Source organism: Carlito syrichta, unplaced genomic scaffold (genome assembly GCF_000164805.1).
Source record: "Carlito syrichta isolate Samal-C Ts95f unplaced genomic scaffold, Tarsius_syrichta-2.0.1 Scaffold305634, whole genome shotgun sequence".
Lineage (NCBI taxonomy): Eukaryota > Metazoa > Chordata > Mammalia > Primates > Tarsiidae > Carlito > Carlito syrichta.
The window spans coordinates 484,883-505,149 of record NW_007249730.1 but is presented as its reverse complement, the minus strand read 5'-3'; the positions used below and the strand labels follow the sequence as shown (position 1 = coordinate 505,149).

At 34.1% G+C, this 20,267-nt stretch overlaps 1 protein-coding gene across 1 annotated transcript in view; it reads left to right on the top strand.

Moving 5' to 3' along the window:
* Window positions 1-20,267, top strand: part of CPNE8 (copine 8) — a 208,391-nt gene that overhangs the window by 85,094 nt on the left and 103,030 nt on the right. Inside the window, exon 7 of the mRNA XM_008061880.2 lies at window positions 16,572-16,635. Coding sequence (XP_008060071.1) covers window positions 16,572-16,635 — 64 coding nt within the window. The remainder of the gene's footprint in view (window positions 1-16,571; window positions 16,636-20,267) is intronic.

The following is a 20,267-nucleotide window of genomic DNA, read 5'->3' as shown; positions in this document are numbered from 1 at the left end:
CAAAAATTGGAACCATTTCCCCTGAAAACTGGAACAAGACAAGGATGCTCACTCTCATCCCTCCTGTTCAATATAGTATTGGGAGTCCTAGCTAGAGCAATCAGAGAAGAGAAGGCAATCAGGGGTATTCAAATTGGAAAAGAGGAAGTCAACTTATCTTCTTTTGCAGATGACATGATTGTGTACCTTGAAAACCCAAGGGAATCTGTCAAAAACCTCCTTACACTGATAAAGGTCTTTGGCAAAGTCTCAGGATATAAAATAAATGTGCAAAAGACAATCGTATTTCTTTACACCAATAATAAACAAACAGAAACCCAAATAAAAAGCACAATTCCATTCACAATAGGCACAAAAAATTGAAATACCTTGGCATCTTTCTAATCAGAGATGTGAAAAATCTTTACAATGAAAACTACAAAACACTGCTCAAAGAAATCAAAGATGACACAAACAAGTGGAAAAATATTCCATGCTCATGGATTGGAAGAACCAACATTGTGAAGATGTCCATCCTATCTAAGGCAACCTACAGATTTAATGCAATACCCACCAAATTACCAGCAACATTCTTCTCAGACCTAGAAAAAACAACACAGAAATTCATATGGAAACACAAACGACCAAGAATAGCCAGAACAATCCTCAGCAAAAAAAAAAGAACAAAGCGGGTTGTATCTCATTACCAGACTTCAAACTTTCCTATGGAGCTACAATCATCGGTATTGGTATAGGAACAGGCATATAGACCAATGGAATAGAATTGATATTCCAGAAGCAAAACCTCAATTTCTCAACCAACTCATCTTCTACAAAGTCTCCACCACCTACCACTGGGGAGAGGAACTAGTCAGTAAATGGTGCTGGGAAAACTGGCTGACCACATGCAGAAGATTGAAACAGGACCCCATCTATCCCCATACACAAAAATTAACTCCAAATGGATCAGAGACCTAAATGTAAAAACTCAAACCATAAGAACCTTAGAAAATGAAGGACATACCCTCATGGAAATCGGAAACTGGCATCCAATTCCTGAACAAAACCCGAAACCCACTGGCCATAAGAGATAAGATAGACAATTGGGACCTCATTAAACTAACAATTGGGACCTCATTAAACTACAAAGTCAAAGAAACCATCAACAGAGCAGGGAGACAACCTACAGACTGGGAAAAAGTATTTGCCAACTCCAGGTCTGACAAAGGCTTAACATCTTGGATCTACAAGGAACGCAAACGTGATGAAAAGAAAAAAAACAAACAACCCCATTATAAAATGGGCAAAAGATATGAACAGACTCTTCTCAAAGGAAGTATCCGAGCAGCCAACAGACACATGAAGAAATGTTCAACCTCACTAATCATCAGGAAGATGCAAATCAAAACCACACTGAGATACCACCTAATTCCAGTCAGAATGCCAATTGTCAATAATTCAAAAAATAACAGTTGCGAGAGGAGTGGTGAAAAGGGAACTCTTCTATACTGTTGGTGGGAGTGTAAACTAGTGCAACCTCTGTGGAAAGCAGTGTGGTGATTCCTAAAAGTTCTAAATATTGACCTCCCATATGACCCCACAATCCCCCTACTTATCACCATAAGAAAATGACTGACAGTGGTGGGAAACTATGGTGGGGAGGGGAAGGGAGATGGGATTAATGGTAGTAAATATCTTTCTGGGGACGGGAAGACACCTCTTATCAACAAGGGTGGCTGAACAAATTATATTTGTATACATAACCCTTAACTGTACCCCACAATATCATAATAAAAAATATTGATTATTAAAAAAAGAATATTGTTATAAGAAATAGCAATACTTTATAAATTTGTGATGTAGAATACTAGAATTTGATAGATACTCAAATAGTGACTATTATTAATAATAATATTATTAAAATAGCCAACATCTTTTAGGAATGAACTCTTAAATCAAATCACCTAATAATTTTCTTCCTTCTTCCCACTGTCCCTCCCTCTTTCCCTCCCATCTTTCTTTCATTCCTTCCTTCCTACCATCTATCTTTATTTTCCTTAGAGAAATATTTAGCTAAAAATTCAACAAGCTTAGGTAAAAGACAATGCCAAACCAAACTTGATATTTGTGTAAATTGTTAAGTTTTATTCTATATAAATATTAAAAATATTTTGTGTATTTGCTATATGTAGCTGAACAATCAAATTTAGGAAGTGAGTTAGATATCTAGTTTTTATTAGTCTGAGTATTTATAAGATAGTTTTATTATTTTGTTGGAAATGTCCTGAATTTCTAGAGCATTGGTCCCACGTTCATAGGTAATTGTGAAAAATAAACCTGAATTTCATGGTCAATGAAGAATAACTTATATTCTTTCATTTGCAATGATCACACAGATGTGTATTTATATAAGTAATCTTTATATGATTCAACACATTAAAAATTAAGCCACTGATTGCATTTCAGAGAGATGGTAAATGGTTCATCAACCTACAGTAAAGTATTTATCTACTGTTGGGAGAGCCAATTTAAAAAATTATACATTATTCAAAGACTAAGGATAGAGAGAATTTTAGTACATTTCCTTATGTATCATGCACAAGCCTGTCATGCTTACATATAATGGACATTTGATAAATTTGAGCTGAATCTCTGTCTTAAGTTCATTTTTGAATCTGAAGTCATTCTTGGGAAGGATCTCGTGGGATTTAATTGTTTACCCCAAATAAGCAGACTTTATACATATGCAAATTCCAATGATTCTCTGCTCTGCCCAGACATTTCAATAGTTACACTAAAGTTATATAAATGAAGAATTCTTCTGGTTAGAGAAGTTTATAACCAATAAGGCCAGTCATGAGAGATAATGGGTAAAATGAAAGCATTTTCTTCAAACAAACCTTTAATGACATCATCAGAGACAAATCCCAGAATGATTGCTTGGTCATTCTGATGGTTGTGTCATTTACCTTGTTCTTAGGGGATTTGTGTACAAGTGACTCCTTTAGGCATCCCAGTTAAAGAAAGAGAAACTAAAGACAAAATCATTTTATCAAATAATTTACTAACAGATTGTGGAAGACCGAATTGGCATGTAGTACATATTTTAGAATTCATGTGTGTGTGCATGAGCATGTGTGTGTGTGTGTGTGTGTGTCTGTGTGTGTGTGTGTGTGTGTGTGTGGTCTAGCTCAGTCATTTAAGCTAGAATGCAGTGACTTACTGCAACCTCCAACTCCTGGGTTCAAGGGATCTTCCTGCCTTAATTTATTCAACTAATATTTGTTGGAACTCCATTGGGGATCAGAAACTGTCAGATACTAAGTATAAAATGAAAATGCAGTCATTCCTGTCTTCATTCAGTTTACCATTTATTCATTACATGAATAATCACACAAATAACTATAATTACATATTGATATAAGTCCTATGAAAATTAGAGTGCTAACTTAACCCAGAATATGTAGGCCATTTTTGGTATTTTAAATTTTATCATAAAAATACAATGGGAAAATGTACAAGTTTGGGTCACTTCTGTGTAGAGAATGGTTTTGTGTTGTTGACAGACTGTCATTTGGACTGGAAGATATGGAAAAATAGGCAGATTAAAAATGTGTTCTGAAGGTTTTTTCACAAAGACTGGTGATAGGTTGATAGTCTCAGTTGAAGAAGATTTCAAGGTTCACCTTCCGATTTCTTGCATTAGTGACTGAATGTAAATGGATTCTGATGATCATCCATTTCTGGGCATGCCACAACAGAACAGTAAGATTTAGGAATAGGTGGACCATTCTATCCTTGTGTTGCAGATGCCATAGTTTACCCAGAGTGTAAACATTTGCAAGATACTTCTGTTTGTATTTGCCTTACCTCATTCAGTTGGATTGAAAACCTGGGGGAAACATCATAACTGAAGGAAACGGATGACAATTAATGATAAGAAATTGTTATTTTGGAGGATGAATTATAAATCAAATAATACAGCCTTTCTAGATTGAATAACATTTTAAATTTCAATTAGCTTTATTTGAATTAAACTAGTTTATATAGATAAGCTTTTAAATGGTTACCCTTTGTATGGAAATCACATTGAGAGAAAATCTTTCAGAGAGACTACAGTTTTCTCAACAGTGAAATTAATTGCTCCTTATTTCTTTTTTTTCCCTCTTGTGTATAGCATAATTCTATGATTATAGAAATATAATACTGAGTGGCCTCTCACAGAAACAAAGATCCGAGTATCACATGTTCTCACTCATATAATGGACATTTAACATCCAATGTAATACTATAAGAAAATGACTGACAGTAGTGGGAAACTATGGGGGGAGAGGGTGATGGGATTAACAGTAGCAAATATCTGTCTGGGGACGGGGAAACACCTCTTATCAACAGGGAAACGTATTTGTATACCTAACCCTTAACTGTACCCCACAACACCATAATAAAAAATATTGATTAAAAAAAAGAAATATTAATTCTATAGTTAAGCAAACTAATAGATGACAAAAGACCTTTATGGATTAACCTTGGAACATAAACATCAGTCTTATCTTGATATGAGTTCTAACTCACTGTTGAAATGAGTATTTGGAAGGAATATTTAGGGATTAGTGCTGCTCTTGTACTTACAGTCAAGTGATTCTTAGTTATCAAAGCAAGAGAAAGGGAGATGTGAATTGTGGTTTTAAATAATACTAGTGGCCAACTTGATTGAATTCTTATGTCAGTTGCTATTCTACTGCCTTAACACATATTAACTTCTGTAACCCTCATAACACTATTATGAGCTTGGAAGGTATTGTTATTACCCTCATTCATCAGAGGAAGATACTGAGGCAAGGATTCTGGAGAAACCAGAATTCAAATACAGGGTGTTTGGCTTCAGGGTCCATGTGCTTGACCACAACACTCTATTTCCTTCAACAAATGAAAATATTTATGTGTAGCTTTGAAAGAAATTTAATCAACTTATTTTAGTAATACAAAAGTATTTACCAAAAAAAAAAAAAAAAAAAATCTGTGGATACAAGAAGAGCTCCCAGAGGACACCCATTTTTACTTAGGTTACTTTGAGGATGAGGTTTCTTCCTGCTGTTACCCACCGAGCTCTTCCTCAAGCACAGTCCAGTGGCCTACTTTTTTCTGAGATAAACAGTGCTCAACTCTTTATCAGCACAGAGTCAACACTTGTAAATATAAGAAGATTATTGGAAATATTTGAAAAAAATAAATTCATATCTAGTTTTGGAAAGAATTAAATAACTACATCAGACTCTCCCCATCCTCCCTCGCACTGATCTAGAAAATCATTGTTTTAATTCACAATGTGGTAACATTAAAAACTGCACGATGTTCTCATCCTTCCTGGTCATTTCTATTATTTGATAATTTAGGATGATTTGCCTAGTTTCTAATTATACAGAGCTTTCTGGAGCTTTCTATCCTTAAATGTTCCTGCCTGAATCATTCTCATATTCCTTGAGTGATGGAAAGGGGACTGTTAAGAGTTTGTATTAATTAATTCATTTATTTAAAAAGTTCTTGAATATTTAGCCTTGATTGGGCCATGTTAACATTTTAGATACAGGTAGAGTCAGTGCATGAGGCTGCCCTGAAAGTAAATTTCAGTAATTAAAAAAAATCTCAATAATCTTTGCGTCTCACTATCTGCTTTGATAACAATATTGATTGGAATCTCCCATTAATTGTGAAGATGGATGAACTGAATTTCAATTCTTTCTCAAATTGAGTTAATTCTGATGAAAGACTCTAAACATGGAGTGTAGTTTTATTCAACTGACATTTCCAAATACAGCTACATTCCAATGTGCATTTTTAGTCATTTGCATGCATTTATTCAGTTTTTAAAAATAAACATACCATTTTTAGCTAACTGTGAATTATTAGCTTTTCCCAACACTATAGGGATGGTTCTTTATACCCTTTTTTATACTATTTTATTTGTTTGTTTTAAATTCTCTATTGTTCTTTCTTAAGCATGTCCACTTAAAAATAAAAGAGAAACAACAACAAACAAACAAAACAAAACAAAGGAAATTTCATAGTTGTTTTTTTTATTAATTTTTCTATGTACCACAACAATATGGGTTCCACAGCATGTTGGACCAAAGCATCTGAACAACCTTCCAAAGTTCAATCAAGAGGCTGAATACCTTCCCCCCATCCCTTTCTTTATGTTACAATTGTGAAAAGACTTAAAAAGCAGCCATTACATTCCCTGTATTGCAGGTAACCGTTGTTCTTTGTAAATAGTGAGAATTCAATAAATGTTTATTGAACTTAATTTTCCAGAATAATAGTCACATTTATATGTTTCTTCTTTTTCTGTTAAGTATTTTAAATGTCTCTCCTGCACGTTAGAACTTTGCTCTTATTTTCTAGGACTTGGAATAGCCTTGCTACATGTGAACCTTTTACATTACAAATGCAAAGTGTGGCTATATAATATTAGCAGCCTAACTTTTCTGTAGATAGATAGATCTAAACTTATCAAAGCATAGTAATTTCTTGAAACTTTCTTTTTTTTTTTTTTTTTTTTTACATATGTGGTATTTTAAAGCTAGGATCTTGCTATTCTATTCAATAATTGCTTTTAAAGAAAATTTAGATCTCCAGAGATTATGAGCAGTTTACTTTGCTTTTCTTACTGAAAAACTGTGTTATCAAATCATTGATTATATTCTGTATGATTTTGTACCATGATAGCTATCTTGCTCTCCTTTTAATGTCAACATTTACATTCTAACTATAAAAAGAGATCCCACTTAATTTAATTACAATATTAAGAATTACAGAATAACAGATGGATTTCTTGATGAGTACAATGTTTTAAATTTTAAACAACAAATTGCAATTTCAGTTTTGTCTCATGTTATATATTTTAACAGTGAACGTAATGCTTCATTTGTGATAATAGATTTACTAAAATTTTACAAATGACATTTTGTTAATAATTTAGACATAAAGTATATTGCATAGAAAGATAAATGCATCAGACAAATGAAATGAATTCTTAGTTTTGAAAAACTTCTTGTATGAGTCTTTTATTTTTGCCTTTGAAAATGACATAATTTTCTTATGTAATTAGATATCAGAAGAAAACTAATATACTAAAAGTAAATTTCTTGAACACTAGTGATAATTTTAAATTATTGAGCTATTTATATGACTTTTATTTTTCTTTGCTTAACAAGGGACTTTGGAGATCTTATGGCTAAATGTATGCTTGGCAAACCTACACTTTGTGTTCTGAGGTAGTTCTGGAATATTCTGTATATAGTTATTAATATATAGCATTTTATATTTGATATTATGTTCTAAACTATAGTAACACTAATTATAGCTGACAGAAAATAGTATAATTTGTTTCTTGTGTAGCGTCCTCTTAGAAATCTCTATAGATTCATCATTGGCCCCATTGAAACAATTTTATTTCACCAGTGAATGTGTCAATAATTTTGAATTTACATTTATTTTTTCATTTAGCCACATGAGATGTACGATTCATTACTCCTCTGCTCTTAAACTTCCTTCTGGTTTAAATGCCTTGGTCACGCATTTTATTTAATTTATTGTCACATTTTTTTACACTCTTCCTCCCCTGATCCCATCCTTCTATGGCATCGCTAACCCCAGCTGTTTATGTCCTCTGCACCTACACTTGTGTGATGCGAGCACTGCAGAAGCCTAGTACAGAACCAAACAGGCTGGTACCACCTCTGGGTCCTGGCATCTAGACACAGGTACACCTGCAATGGACTGTGATCCTCCTGAACATATTTTCCTTTTTTGCTCAGTGGCTTTTCCAAAAGGCTATAAATAACCTTTTTTCAATACTTCCATCACACCCTTTCCTCTCCTCACTCACTCCTAGCCTTTTAGTTTTACAACCTCACCTTTTACTCTCAGACAAGATAATATCATATTTAAATGAGTTATTGTATTTATTACTTAACACTCTATCAGACTATGTCAAGAACTTTTCCTATGTTATATCATTCAGTCTTTCTGCAACCTAGCTTCATTAGTCATATTTTCCAGATGAGGTGAGTGAGACCGAGATAAATTAAATGCCTTGTACTGACCCAAGAGAAGAAGGAATTCAGTAGTAGAACTGGTTTTTGAATATCAGGACTGACCCTCTAAAGTTTCTTTAGTTTTTTTCTGACTATGGGTGAGATGTGTTTTACCTCCTTTCCTCCTGGCTTTGTTGAGCATATGCTTCTCTCACCTAAGCCACTGCATTCATCTGAGCTCTGAATTTCAGTCTGTCCAGACCTCTCTAGAGAACTTGGCTGTATCTTCAGTTTCTTCCTTGCCAACCCTCAAACACACAATCTGCTTTTATCCTGTTACTAATCTGTTTGTAATCTGCTACTGCTCTCCCTCCATTCTTTCCGTCATGGTGAATAATACTCAAAGACTCTTCTTGAACTACTCCTCAACTACTATGCCCCCTTCAATCCATCCTTCATGATTCCATTCAAATGGTTTACTTGGAGCCAGGAAACTCCTTTGTGTCATATCCTTGGGGTATTTGAAATTCTCATTTTGCTTGACATCTCTGTGACTTTTGGTACTCTTAGTCACTTCATCCTCAAATTTCCTCCACTTTTCTTTCATGACACCATCTCTCCTTGTTTTCCTTCTGGCTCCCTGGTTGGTCTTTTCATTCTCCTTTATGGGCCTAAGAATGACTAGAAATTTAATTCAAAATTCTGCGTGACATTTTTCTACTGAAAATAATCTCTTTAGCTTTTAATAGAGTCTCAAATGTGACTGTGGATCAACAAAGCTTTAATCTACAGCCTACACGTGTGTTGTCCTGAATGATATCTTACATGTCCCTAATTTCAACTGTCACTTTATGCAATCAGTGCTCTCCTTGGCATAACTACCTGCTTAACATAGATGTCCCAAAGAAATATCAGACTGATTATACTCCAAAAGTGAATTTATCACCTATACTATCGAAACTCCTCCTGCTCTACTCTTCTCCTGTGATCACATCACTAGGTAGTTTTCTAAGACAGCTAGGAGTCATATTCTGCTCTTTCTTGCTCGCTCCTTCTCTTACCAATTAATAACCACCTTTTTTAGACTTCCTTGTCCATTGCTACCTCCACCACCATTGCACAACACTTCTTACTTTGATAATTATGTGACTCTTTCAAATGGCCTTGAGGTTTATGTATCAGTTTGCATCAGTCCTCTCTGCAGATTTTTCTGGAATCAGATATAAAATCCAGCCTCCATCCCTTGTCTTAATTCTTCTAATTTTCCTCTCTATCTTTTGAGGAAAAATAATCTCAATTCTTTACAATAGCACTTGTGACCCTGCAGTGTGCTCTACTATTTCCAAAAAAACACTATGCTCTCAACTACTTATATTATATTTTCTCCAATGGGCCATATTCTTACAACAATGTATCTGTTACCTTTAACTGGAGGGTACTTGTCTTAGTCTGTTTCATGCTACTGTAATAGAGTGCTGGGTAAATTATAAAGAACAGCAATTTATTCTTTCACAGTTCTGGAGGCTGCAAAGTCCAAGTCCAAGGCACTAGCACCTGAAAAGGGTTTTCTGGCTACATCTTCACATGGAATAAGGCAAGAGCGTAAGCGAGGGGCAAACTCTGTGGCCTCACATGACAGAAGAGCAGACAAGAAAGAACCCACTTCCACAGACCCTTTTTAATAGTGACATTGATTCACTCATGACCTAAACACCATTTTTTAAAAACCATTAACCTATTTAAGGCAAACTGTATTGTTTTTATTTATTTTAGAGGTGTGGATACAGGTGAAGATTACCTACATAAATAGGCTGCATGCAACTTTTTAAAGGCTATGCCTCCCACTAGTGTTGCATTGAAGATACAATTCTCAATGAATTATATCTTGAATTTTGGAGAGGATGCCTTTGAACCATAACAGTATTTCTGTACCTATATCTTGTTTGTTTGTACTCGCCTTTTAGTAGACTGAGTTTTGTTACCTGGGCCAAATTTCCCATATCTCTGCCAGACTAGGAATTTTGTCCCATTCTTGGTGGTCTTCTATCACTTACAACTTATTTCTGTTATAGTGCTCATCATCTTTTATTGTTTCTGTTTCAGTATCAGCATCAGTTACTGCATCTTTACTGTGTATTTATTTGTTTTTCTTTCCACTGAGCTTTTTGAGGCTAGGGACTGTATGCTTTCAACTTTATGTATGTCCTCACTACCTAACATTACGTCTATAAAAGTGTAATCACTCAATTCATCTTTTCAAAATGATTATATTATTGAACGTAGAAAATGATAATTGTCATGCCTTTCATATAAGTAGATAATTCAATAAATATATGTTGCACAAATAAGCAAATTAATCATATTCTGCTTGTTTTGCAATTCTTTTTACTATTAGATCTACAAATAAATGCAAAATATAAAGTTTTGTTTTTATTAATGTTTTACAGTCAAGATGCCAACCAGTCAAATTTCATGTATTAGTACAAGATCCAAATATAAGATCATATAAATAATTCATTTTGGGATTAAAGAAGTGTCCATATGCAAGGAAAAACATAGTTTCATCTCAGGTTTACTTCCTAGGTTAAAATCATTAATGTTGGCCAGGCTTGATGGCTCAGCCTGTAATCCCACACTTTGAAAGGCTGAGGTGAGTGGATTGCCTGAGCCCATGGGTTTGAGACCCACCTGGGCAACTTGGCGAGACCTCATCTCTACAATAAATCAAAAATTAGCCGGGCGTGGTAGCGTATGCCTGTAGTTCCAGTTACTTGGAAGGCTGAGGTGGAAGGATCACCGGAGCCCAGCAGGTCGAGGCTACGGTGGCTGGAAGCGACCACTGCACTCCAGTCTGGATGATGGAGTGGAACTCCAACTCAAAAAAAAAATAAATCATTAATGTTGATGAATAACAAATAAATTTTTTCATCTTTTTTGCATTTCTCTGCACAAGTCAGTTTTAGTCAACTATCTGTATGACTTCTTTCCCTTCTAAGCTCTCATTTTCCCTGCCCAATTCAAGTATAAACCAGACTCTCATATAGTAATTATTTAGATGTTACCAAAGTATAGTGCGATGTTACATAAGTACATAATTGTACCTCTGGGTATTTTGATAATTAATTACATTAATATTATTTTTTTGAGAATTAATCTAGAGTATTTTTTTGAGTTGTTCTTGCCCCAATTGAAATAGATTGGTTTGGCATGGAAAAGGTATTGATTTATGTTTTATCCAGTTAAGAACTAGCCCTTATTACAGCCTTGTCTCCTTCCCCATCCCCTTTAATCTGTGAATTTGTTGCTGTAATCAAGACTGGTTCAAATCATATGTCAAGTTAGTAAATTTTTGTATTGAGAATTTATCAGTTGAGCTCAAGATGGGAGTTTTATCCTGAATTAGTTAGGTAGGCTCAATATAATCACATGAGCCCTTTACAACAGAAGAGAATGGCAGAAGAAGTCAGAGATGCTGTAGATGGGGAAGTTCAAGAGATTGAAAGCATGAGAAGAACATAAGCTGTCTCTACTGGCTTGGGGAGTCACATAAAAATCATGAAAAGGGATGAATTCTGACAACAATCTGAATGAACTTGGAAGTTAATTATCTCCCAGGCCTACTGGAGAAGAACACAGACCAGTTGACACTTTAACTTCAGCCTTGTGGAACCCTAAGCAGAATACCTAGGTGAACCTGCTGAAATTTCAACCTACAGAACTATCCGATAATGAATGAGTGTTGTTTTAACACATTAAATTAATGGTAACTTGAAGTAGAAAACCAATATATATTCTGACAACTGGAAATGGGGTGCTGCTATAACAAATACCTAAAACTTTGGAAATAGCTTTTGAATCAAGGGGTGAGTGCAAGATAGGATAATGTTGAAGAACATGTTTGAGAAAACCTAGATTGCTCTGAAAAGACTTGATGAGTTGGGAAACCCTCAGCCTACCCAAATGGCAAAAGACTATCAAATAAAAGTGTTCAATGTCAGGAAAATGTACTCCAGAAAGAAGAATGCAAATGCCACTCTACTACTCCCATTACAACTGCAGGGAAATCTAAAAATCACACAAAAAGACTCTTCGAAGAAACTAAATATATGGCATCCTAGACTTACATACTGAAATAACCCTCAGTTAGCTCACCAAAAGGCAAAAATAGAGATGAGATTATCTGAGAATGCTTTGTGGAGGAAACTATTGCCTAGTGGAGTCAGTTTCAATGAGATATTCAGAAGTCCCACATACTTTGAGAATTTTATGCCAGCAGAAATACTGCCATCTTGGACTGAAAGAGTACACATGAAAGTAAGTTGTCAGACCTTGCAAATTCTACTGGCAAGAAACAGGCTATTAAAATTACTCAGTTGTTATCTCTTACTACCTTTCATGAATAAGAAAAAAATCACCCAGTTGGTGGACTTGTGAATCACAAAAAATCTAATACGTTTGCTCAAATAGATTTCAAAATTGTTTGTGGACTGATGATCCCATATTACCATCTCTTCACTCCCTGTTTGAACTGGAATGTTTATAAGTGTTATTATCCTATGTCTAACATCATATATTGAGCGCAAGTAATTTGTTTCTTTAGAGAAACAGGTTCCTGATGGGAGGAGCTATGCCCCATGATAGTCTACATCCAAAGCCTCAACTGCACCTGATTTAGATTATGATACTTGGAATAGTTGAGCTGATAAGTTTTGGACAGGATTTGTGAACTGAGTTGACGTTATAATGGGATAAGCTCTTCAGGGACCTGAGGGAGGGATGTATGTATTTTTATATGAGAGGACCATTGGTCATGACCCCCAGAGTTTCGATTACAATAGGTAAGACTCTGCTTCCATGAACCTCACCCTCTGATGTCACACCTGTGGTTATATTATATTACATGGCAAAAGAAACTTTGTAGGTGTAATTAAAATTACTCATCATACTAATTAGCTGAACTTGATACAGGAAAATTATCCTAGATTGTATAGGTAGACCCAGTATAATTTTGTGAGCCCTTAAAGGAAGAAGAGGTGCAATGCAAGAGGAAGACAGAGACTTGAAGAGTGAGAAAGACTCAACTTACTTATTGCTAACCTAAAGATATGGGGGTCACATGGAAACTATGGGAAGAAAGTAAATTGTGTCTACTACCTATCTGAATGCTCTGATTCTTGAGAGCAGATTTTCTCTCAGATCATCCAGATAAAAATTCAAGATGACTGACACTTTGATTTTATCCTTGTGGACCCCTCAGCAGAATTCTCACCTGTGCCCACTAAACTTCTGACTTCATAATTATGAGGCAATTAATGGACATTATTTTAGCTGCTAAATTTGAGGTACTTTATTATGGCAGTTATAGTAAACTAATACAAGCAGCTTGACATTTATTGAAAATTACCTAATTGTTTTCCAAATGGTCATACTCAGTTTACCTTTCACAGCACTGTGAATGAATGTCACTTGTTTCTATTTTTTGTCAAAACTTGACATTTTTAGACTTTTAAATTTTTGTCAGTGTAATATATATTTTAATTAGTATTTTCCTGGTTACCAGTGTGATTGAACATCTTTCTATATATTTATTGCATGTTTATTTATCATTTTCTGTAAAATTTCTGTTTGTAACTTTGCCCATTTTTCCTGTTATTTTCTTTTTTGGTATCATGTGCTTTGATGAATAGGAATTCTTAATTCAAATGTCAAATTTGTAATGTCTTCTTTTATCATTTGTACTTTTATGACTTGTTAAAATTTTTGATACCCTGAAATCACATTATTTTATAAAAATTGTATTTTTTGTCTTTTGCTTTGAAGTTCAAGATTTTAAAATATTACACAATTTTGTATTCTCACAATAACCTCAATTTCTCATGTTGCATTATCTATCATCTATCTATCTATTTATCTTTGCCATTTTAAATATACAGTTTAGTAGCACTAAGCATATTCACATTGCTGAGAAGTAGATCTCTAGAATTTTTTCAGTTGGAAAACTGAAACTCTATACCTAGTAAACAACTATTCTTTTTCTCTTCCTCCTAATTACTGGTAATCACCATTCTATGTTCTCTTTTTATAAATTTAATTACTTTAGATACATTGTATATGTGGAATTATATAGTATTTGCCTTTTTTTGACTGACTTATTTTGCATAGCATACTGTTTCCAGGACTCATTTATGTTGTAGAATATAATAGGATTTCTGTCCTTTTTAAGACTGTATAATTTTTCATTGTATGTATATACCACATTTGGCTTATTCATTCATCTGTTAGTGGACATTTGGGCTGCTTCACATCTTAGATATTGTGAATAGTGCTTCTATGAACATGGGTGTGCAAATATCCCTTCAAGATTCTGCTTTCAATTATTTTTGATATACACACAGAAGTGCATTATTACTGTAGCTTTCATAATATGTTTTGAAATCTGGAAGTGTGAGCCCTCTAATTTTATTCTACTTTTTCAAAATTGTTTTGAATATTTGTGGTCTCTTGAAATTCTATGTGAATTATAGGATGATATTTCTACAAAAAATGACACTGACCTTTTGGTAGGGATCACATTAAACCTACAACTCACTTTGGGTATTATGGACATCTTAGCAGTATTAAGTCTTTCATCCCATGAATGTAAGATGGCTCAACATTTGTGCCTTCTTTAATTTCTTTCAACAATAGTTTATAATTTTAACTGTAAAAGTGTAGCCAAGTCATCTCTTGCTTAGGTTTATTTCTAAGAATTATATTCTCTTTGATGCTATTGTAAATTAAATGGTTTTCTTAATTTCCCTTTCAGATTGTTCATTGTTAGTGTGTGTGTGTGTGTGTGTGCGCGCGCGCGTATACAACTGATATTTTAAAATAAGCCTCATGTGTACTTTTGAACTTTTAATGTGAGATTTTTTGAAACTCTTCCAAAAGGATTTCCATTTTCTAGGCACTCATGATCATGTGACTTAAACTTGATTCTTGGTTTGAAGTTATGGTAATTACTCAAATATTACCAAGACAGGAAGCCTAGTTAAGACCTGAATTATTAGGAAACACTTTTTGTGTTTAATTCATTATCAAGTTTTAAGGAAGGGATTTACTTTTTAGGCTCCTCAAGTGAATGTTTATCTGATCCTTAATGATGATGATATGTCTGAGAAATGTATAATTAGGTGATATTGTCATCGTGCAGACTTCATAGAGTATACTTACACAAACTTAGATAGGATAACCTATTACATACCTAGGCTACATGGTGAAACCTTTTATACTGTATTGTACCTATATTACTGTAGGTAATTATAATGCAATGGTTCTTGCATATCTAAACATAGAAAAGGTGCAGTAAAAATAAGGTATAAAAATAGTACTCTTTTATAGAACACTTACCATGAATAAAGCTTGCAAGACTGGAATTTGTTCTGAGTCACTGAGTGAGTAGAAGTGAGTTAATGGGAAGGCTTAGGACATTGCTATACACTACTGTAGACTTTTTAAACACTGTACACAGGCTACACTAAGTATATTAAAAAGTTTTCTTCAATAATACATAATTCTTAGCTTACTGTAACTTTTAAAATTTATAAGCATTTTAATTTTTTAACTTTTTTACCCTTTTGTAATAACATTGAGCTTAAAACACAAACACATTGTACAGTGGTACAAAAATATTTTCTTTCTTCCTTATTATATAAACTTTTTTCTATTTTTATTTTTGCTTTTTTAGAACTTTTGGTAAAAACCAAGGCACAAACACACAGGTTAGCCTAGGTCTACACAAGGTCAGGATCATTAATATTACTGTCTCCTTCCTCAAGGTCTTGTCCCACTGGAAAGTCTTCAGGGACAATTACACTTTTGAAGCTGCTATCTCTTATGATAACAATACCTTCTTCTGGAATACCTCCTGAAGGACCTATCTGAGTCTTTGCTACAGTTAGCTTTTTATTTTTTCATAAGGAAAATAAATATATTCTGAAGTAACAATAACAAATATAGCATAGCAAAAACGTAAACCAGTAACACAGTTATTTATTACCATTATCATATATTATGGACTGTACATAATTGTAGGGGCTGTACTTTACATGACTGGCAGCACTGTAGGATTTTTTGTATCAGTTTCACCACAAATACATGAGTAATATGTCATGCCACAGTGTTATATTACTAACCAATAGGAATTTTTCAGTCTCATTATAATCCTATGGGGCCATTGTCATGCATATAGCCTGTTGTTTATTGAAACATAGTTATTATTTATGACTATTATGTCATATATATGGTAGACAATATGGAGATACTGAAGAGTCTTGGGCAGAGGCTTGATATGTATAATAAAGTGATATAAAAAGTTTAGATTCATTGGGCAGTTAGATATATGAAAGAAACTAAAGGTTTAGACTGGGAACATATTTTGTTAGGGAAGAGTCTACTTATTATCAGTGTGTTCTATTTGATTATATAAAAATATGCATACTATATGATATTAATTTGTATTATATAATATTAATATAAAATATTAATGTATGTAAATATATTTTGTTGTTTTAGAGGAATTCCAGGGAAGAAATGTGGTACAATCATACTTACAGCAGAAGAATTAAACTGTTGCAGGGTAAGTAAATTTTTTTAGCCTAAAAATGTATCTGATACCTCAAATGCTATTTCTGAAATTATGTGTAGATAATTATTTCACAAAGAATTTTAGCAAAAGTGTTATACAATTCTATAATACATAGACTATCATTTTAGATATTTAGCACTTTGGCCAGAGAAGCTCTATTTCATATTTTGAATAGGACAATCAATTATTTTAACAATCTTTTTAAGAAATTAAAAGTATTAAATTACTAACAAAACTGTGAAAGTATGGAAGGAATAGTTAACTATACATAACAGTTTAATTACTGAGAAATTTTGAAGATTTATGTGCAATTCTGAAGGAATATTTCTAGTCACTTGAGTTTAGCCCTTTTGTATAACAAATTTCTCTCCATTTTTCTAATTGAATTATGCCAGAATTTATCTTAATTCCAGCTTCTGACCACTTGAGAAGGCCACATTTGAAGAAAAGACTAGCTACTTCTTCAATTGGGAATATGACTGCTTAGAGTGCATCCTCTGTGTTTTTAGAAAATTGTAATTTTTTAGTTGTGATTTGCTGATACATTCATTGACTCATGTTTAAAGATTTCACTGTCATCAAGAAATGAGGTGACAGCTATGACACTCTACACTGGAAGTAATGATTGCTTGCTGAATCTGAAGTCAATATTGTCCGTTTAATGTGGCCCAGCAGATCTTTGGGAATTGTTATTTCTGGAGAAAAAAAGATTGCCCTAGATTATTTCTCTAGAGGGTTTTATTTTTAATTGCTGCTTGATGATTTCAGGAATTAAAAAATCCCCCCAAATACCAAAAATTTAATACTTTGACATTGACCAGGGTCTTTTAATTTTTATTGTTATTTTAGAGTTTGGGGGTACATGTGAGAATTTGCTCCATAAGTAAATTGTGTGAAGTGAAGTTTGAGCTGCTAGCAAGCCCTATCTATCCCTGGCTGTGGACACGGTACCCAGTGGGTAGTTGTGTGACCCTTTTCTGTCCTTCCTCCTTCCCTTCCCTCACTAGTAGAACCCAGCATCAGTTGTTCCTGCCTTTGTGCTTGTGTGTCCAATGTTTAGGGTCCAATTATAAGTGAAAAGTGAAAAGATGTGGTATTCAGGGTTTTGTTTTTTTTTTCTGTCTTAGAATAATGGTTTTCAGCTGGATCCATGTTGCTGCAAAGGGCATGATTTTGTTCTTTATGGCTCTGTAGTAGTCCATCATGTGTATGTACCACATTTTCTAAATCTAGTCCACCTCTGATGGACATCTAGGTCAGTTCCATGTTTTTGCTGTTGTGAATAGTGCTACAGTGAACGTATGTGTGCAAGTGTTTATTTGGCAGAGTGATTTATGTTTTTCTGGGTCTATTCCTAGAAGTGGTATTGCTGGATCGTATGGTAGGTCAACTTTTAGTTCTATGAGAAAATGACACACTACTTTCCAAAAAGATTGAAATAGCTTACATTCCACCAATGGTGTAGAAGTGTTCCCTTTTCTGCTCAATCTTGTCAGCACCTGCTGTTTTTTAACTTTTTGATGATAGTCATCCAGACCAGTATAAGTTGATATCTCTTTGTAGTTTTGATGTACATTTTCTGATGATTAGTGAAGTTGAGTATTTTTTCAGATGTTTGTTGGCTGCTTGGATGTCTTCCTCTGAGAAGTGCCTGTTTATGTCCTTTGCCCACTTTATGTATTTATTTATTTTTTCATCAATGCATTTGAGTTATCTGTAGATCTTGGATCTGAGGTCTTTGACAGATAGCTAGCTTGCAAATGTATTTTCCCATTTTGTGGATTGTCTCTTTAATATCTTGGTGATTTCTTTTGCTGTGCAAAAACTTGCTAACCTGATAAGTTCCCACCTGTCAATCTTGGCTTTTGTTGCATTTACTTTTGAGGAATTGGCAATGAATTCATTGTCTACTCTGATGTCCAGTAGGGTATAGCCTAAGTTTTCTTCTAAGATTCTTATAGTTTGGAATTTCACATTTAAGTACTTGATCCATTTTGAGCTAATTTTTGTATATGGTGATAGATAGGGGTCCAGCCTCATTCTTCTGCATGTGGTTAACCAATTTTTGCAGCACCATTTGCTAAATATGGTTTCTTTTCTCCAAAATTAGTTTTGTTGGCTTTGTTGAAGATGAGTTGGTAGAAGGTTTGTAGTTTATGTCCAGATTATCTGTTATTCTACTGGTCTATATTTCTATTTTTATACCAGAACCATGCTTCCTTGATTACTTTAACCTTGTACTAAAATTTGAGGTTCATGTGCAATTCTGAAGGAATATTTCTAGTCACTTGAGTTTAGCCCTTTTGTATAACAAATTTCTCTCCATTTTTCTAATTGAATTATGCCAGAATTTATCTTAATTCCAGCTTCTGACCACTTGAGAGATGCCTCCAACATTGTTGTTGCTGTTGTTGTTGTTTTTGCTGAGAATTCCCTTATCTATTTGGACTCTTTTTTGCTTCCATATGAATTTCTGTATTGTCTCTTCTTTGATAGGGGTCTGTTTGTATTGCATTAAATCTGTAGATTACCTTGGGTAGGATGCACATCTTACAATATTGACTCTTCAAATCCGTGAGCATGGGATATTCTTCTATTTTTGTAAGTCACTCTTGATTTCTTTGAACAATATTTTGTTGTTCTCATTGTAAAGATCTTTCACTTTTATTGATGGATGCCAAGGTATTTTTTTTTTTAGGCTATTGTGATCGGGGTGTAATTTTTATTTTGTTCTCAGCCTGCTTATTGTTGGTGTTTAGAAATATAACTGTTTTTTGCATGTTATTTTGTATCCTGTTACTTTACTGAAGTCATTTATCAGTGGTAAGAGGAGGTTTTTGGTAGACTGTCTAGGGTTTTCTAAGTATAGAATGTTATCATATCATATCATATTGTCATATTATATATCACATTATTTACAAAAAGGGATAATTTAACCTCCTCTTTTCCTATGGATACCCCTAATTTATTTTTTCTTCTTGATTACACTGGCTAGGACTTTCAGCACTATTTTTAATAGGAGGTGTGAGAGTGGGCATCCTTGTCTTAGTCCAGTTATTAGGAGAATGCTTTCAGCTTCAACCTAGTAAGCATGATGTTTGCTGCAGGTTTGTCACAGATAGGTATTATTTTGAGGAATAATCCTTTGATGCCTAGATAGTAGAGTGTTTTTTATCAAGAAGGGATGTTATATTTCGTTGAAAGCTTTTTCTGCATCTAACAACTTTATCATGTGGTTCTTGTTTTATACCAGTTTATGTGATGGATTACGTTTATTGATTTATATAGCCTTGTATCCCAGGAATGAAGCCAACTTGGTAGTGATGGATGACTCTTGAAATGTGCTGTTGGATGTGATTTGCTAGAATCTAATTGAAAATATTTGCATATACGTTCATTGGAGAAATTGGCCTGTGGTTTTCATTCCTTGTTTAGTCTTTGCCATTTTAGGGTATCAGGATGATATTGGCCTCACAAAATGAGCTAGGGAGAATTCCTCCTTTCTCAATTGCCTGGAATACTTTCAGTAGCATTGGTATCACCTCTTCCTTGTATGTCTGTCTCGTGGAATTCAGCCAAGAAACCATCTGGCCCAGGGCTTTTTTTGGCAGGGAGGTTTCTTA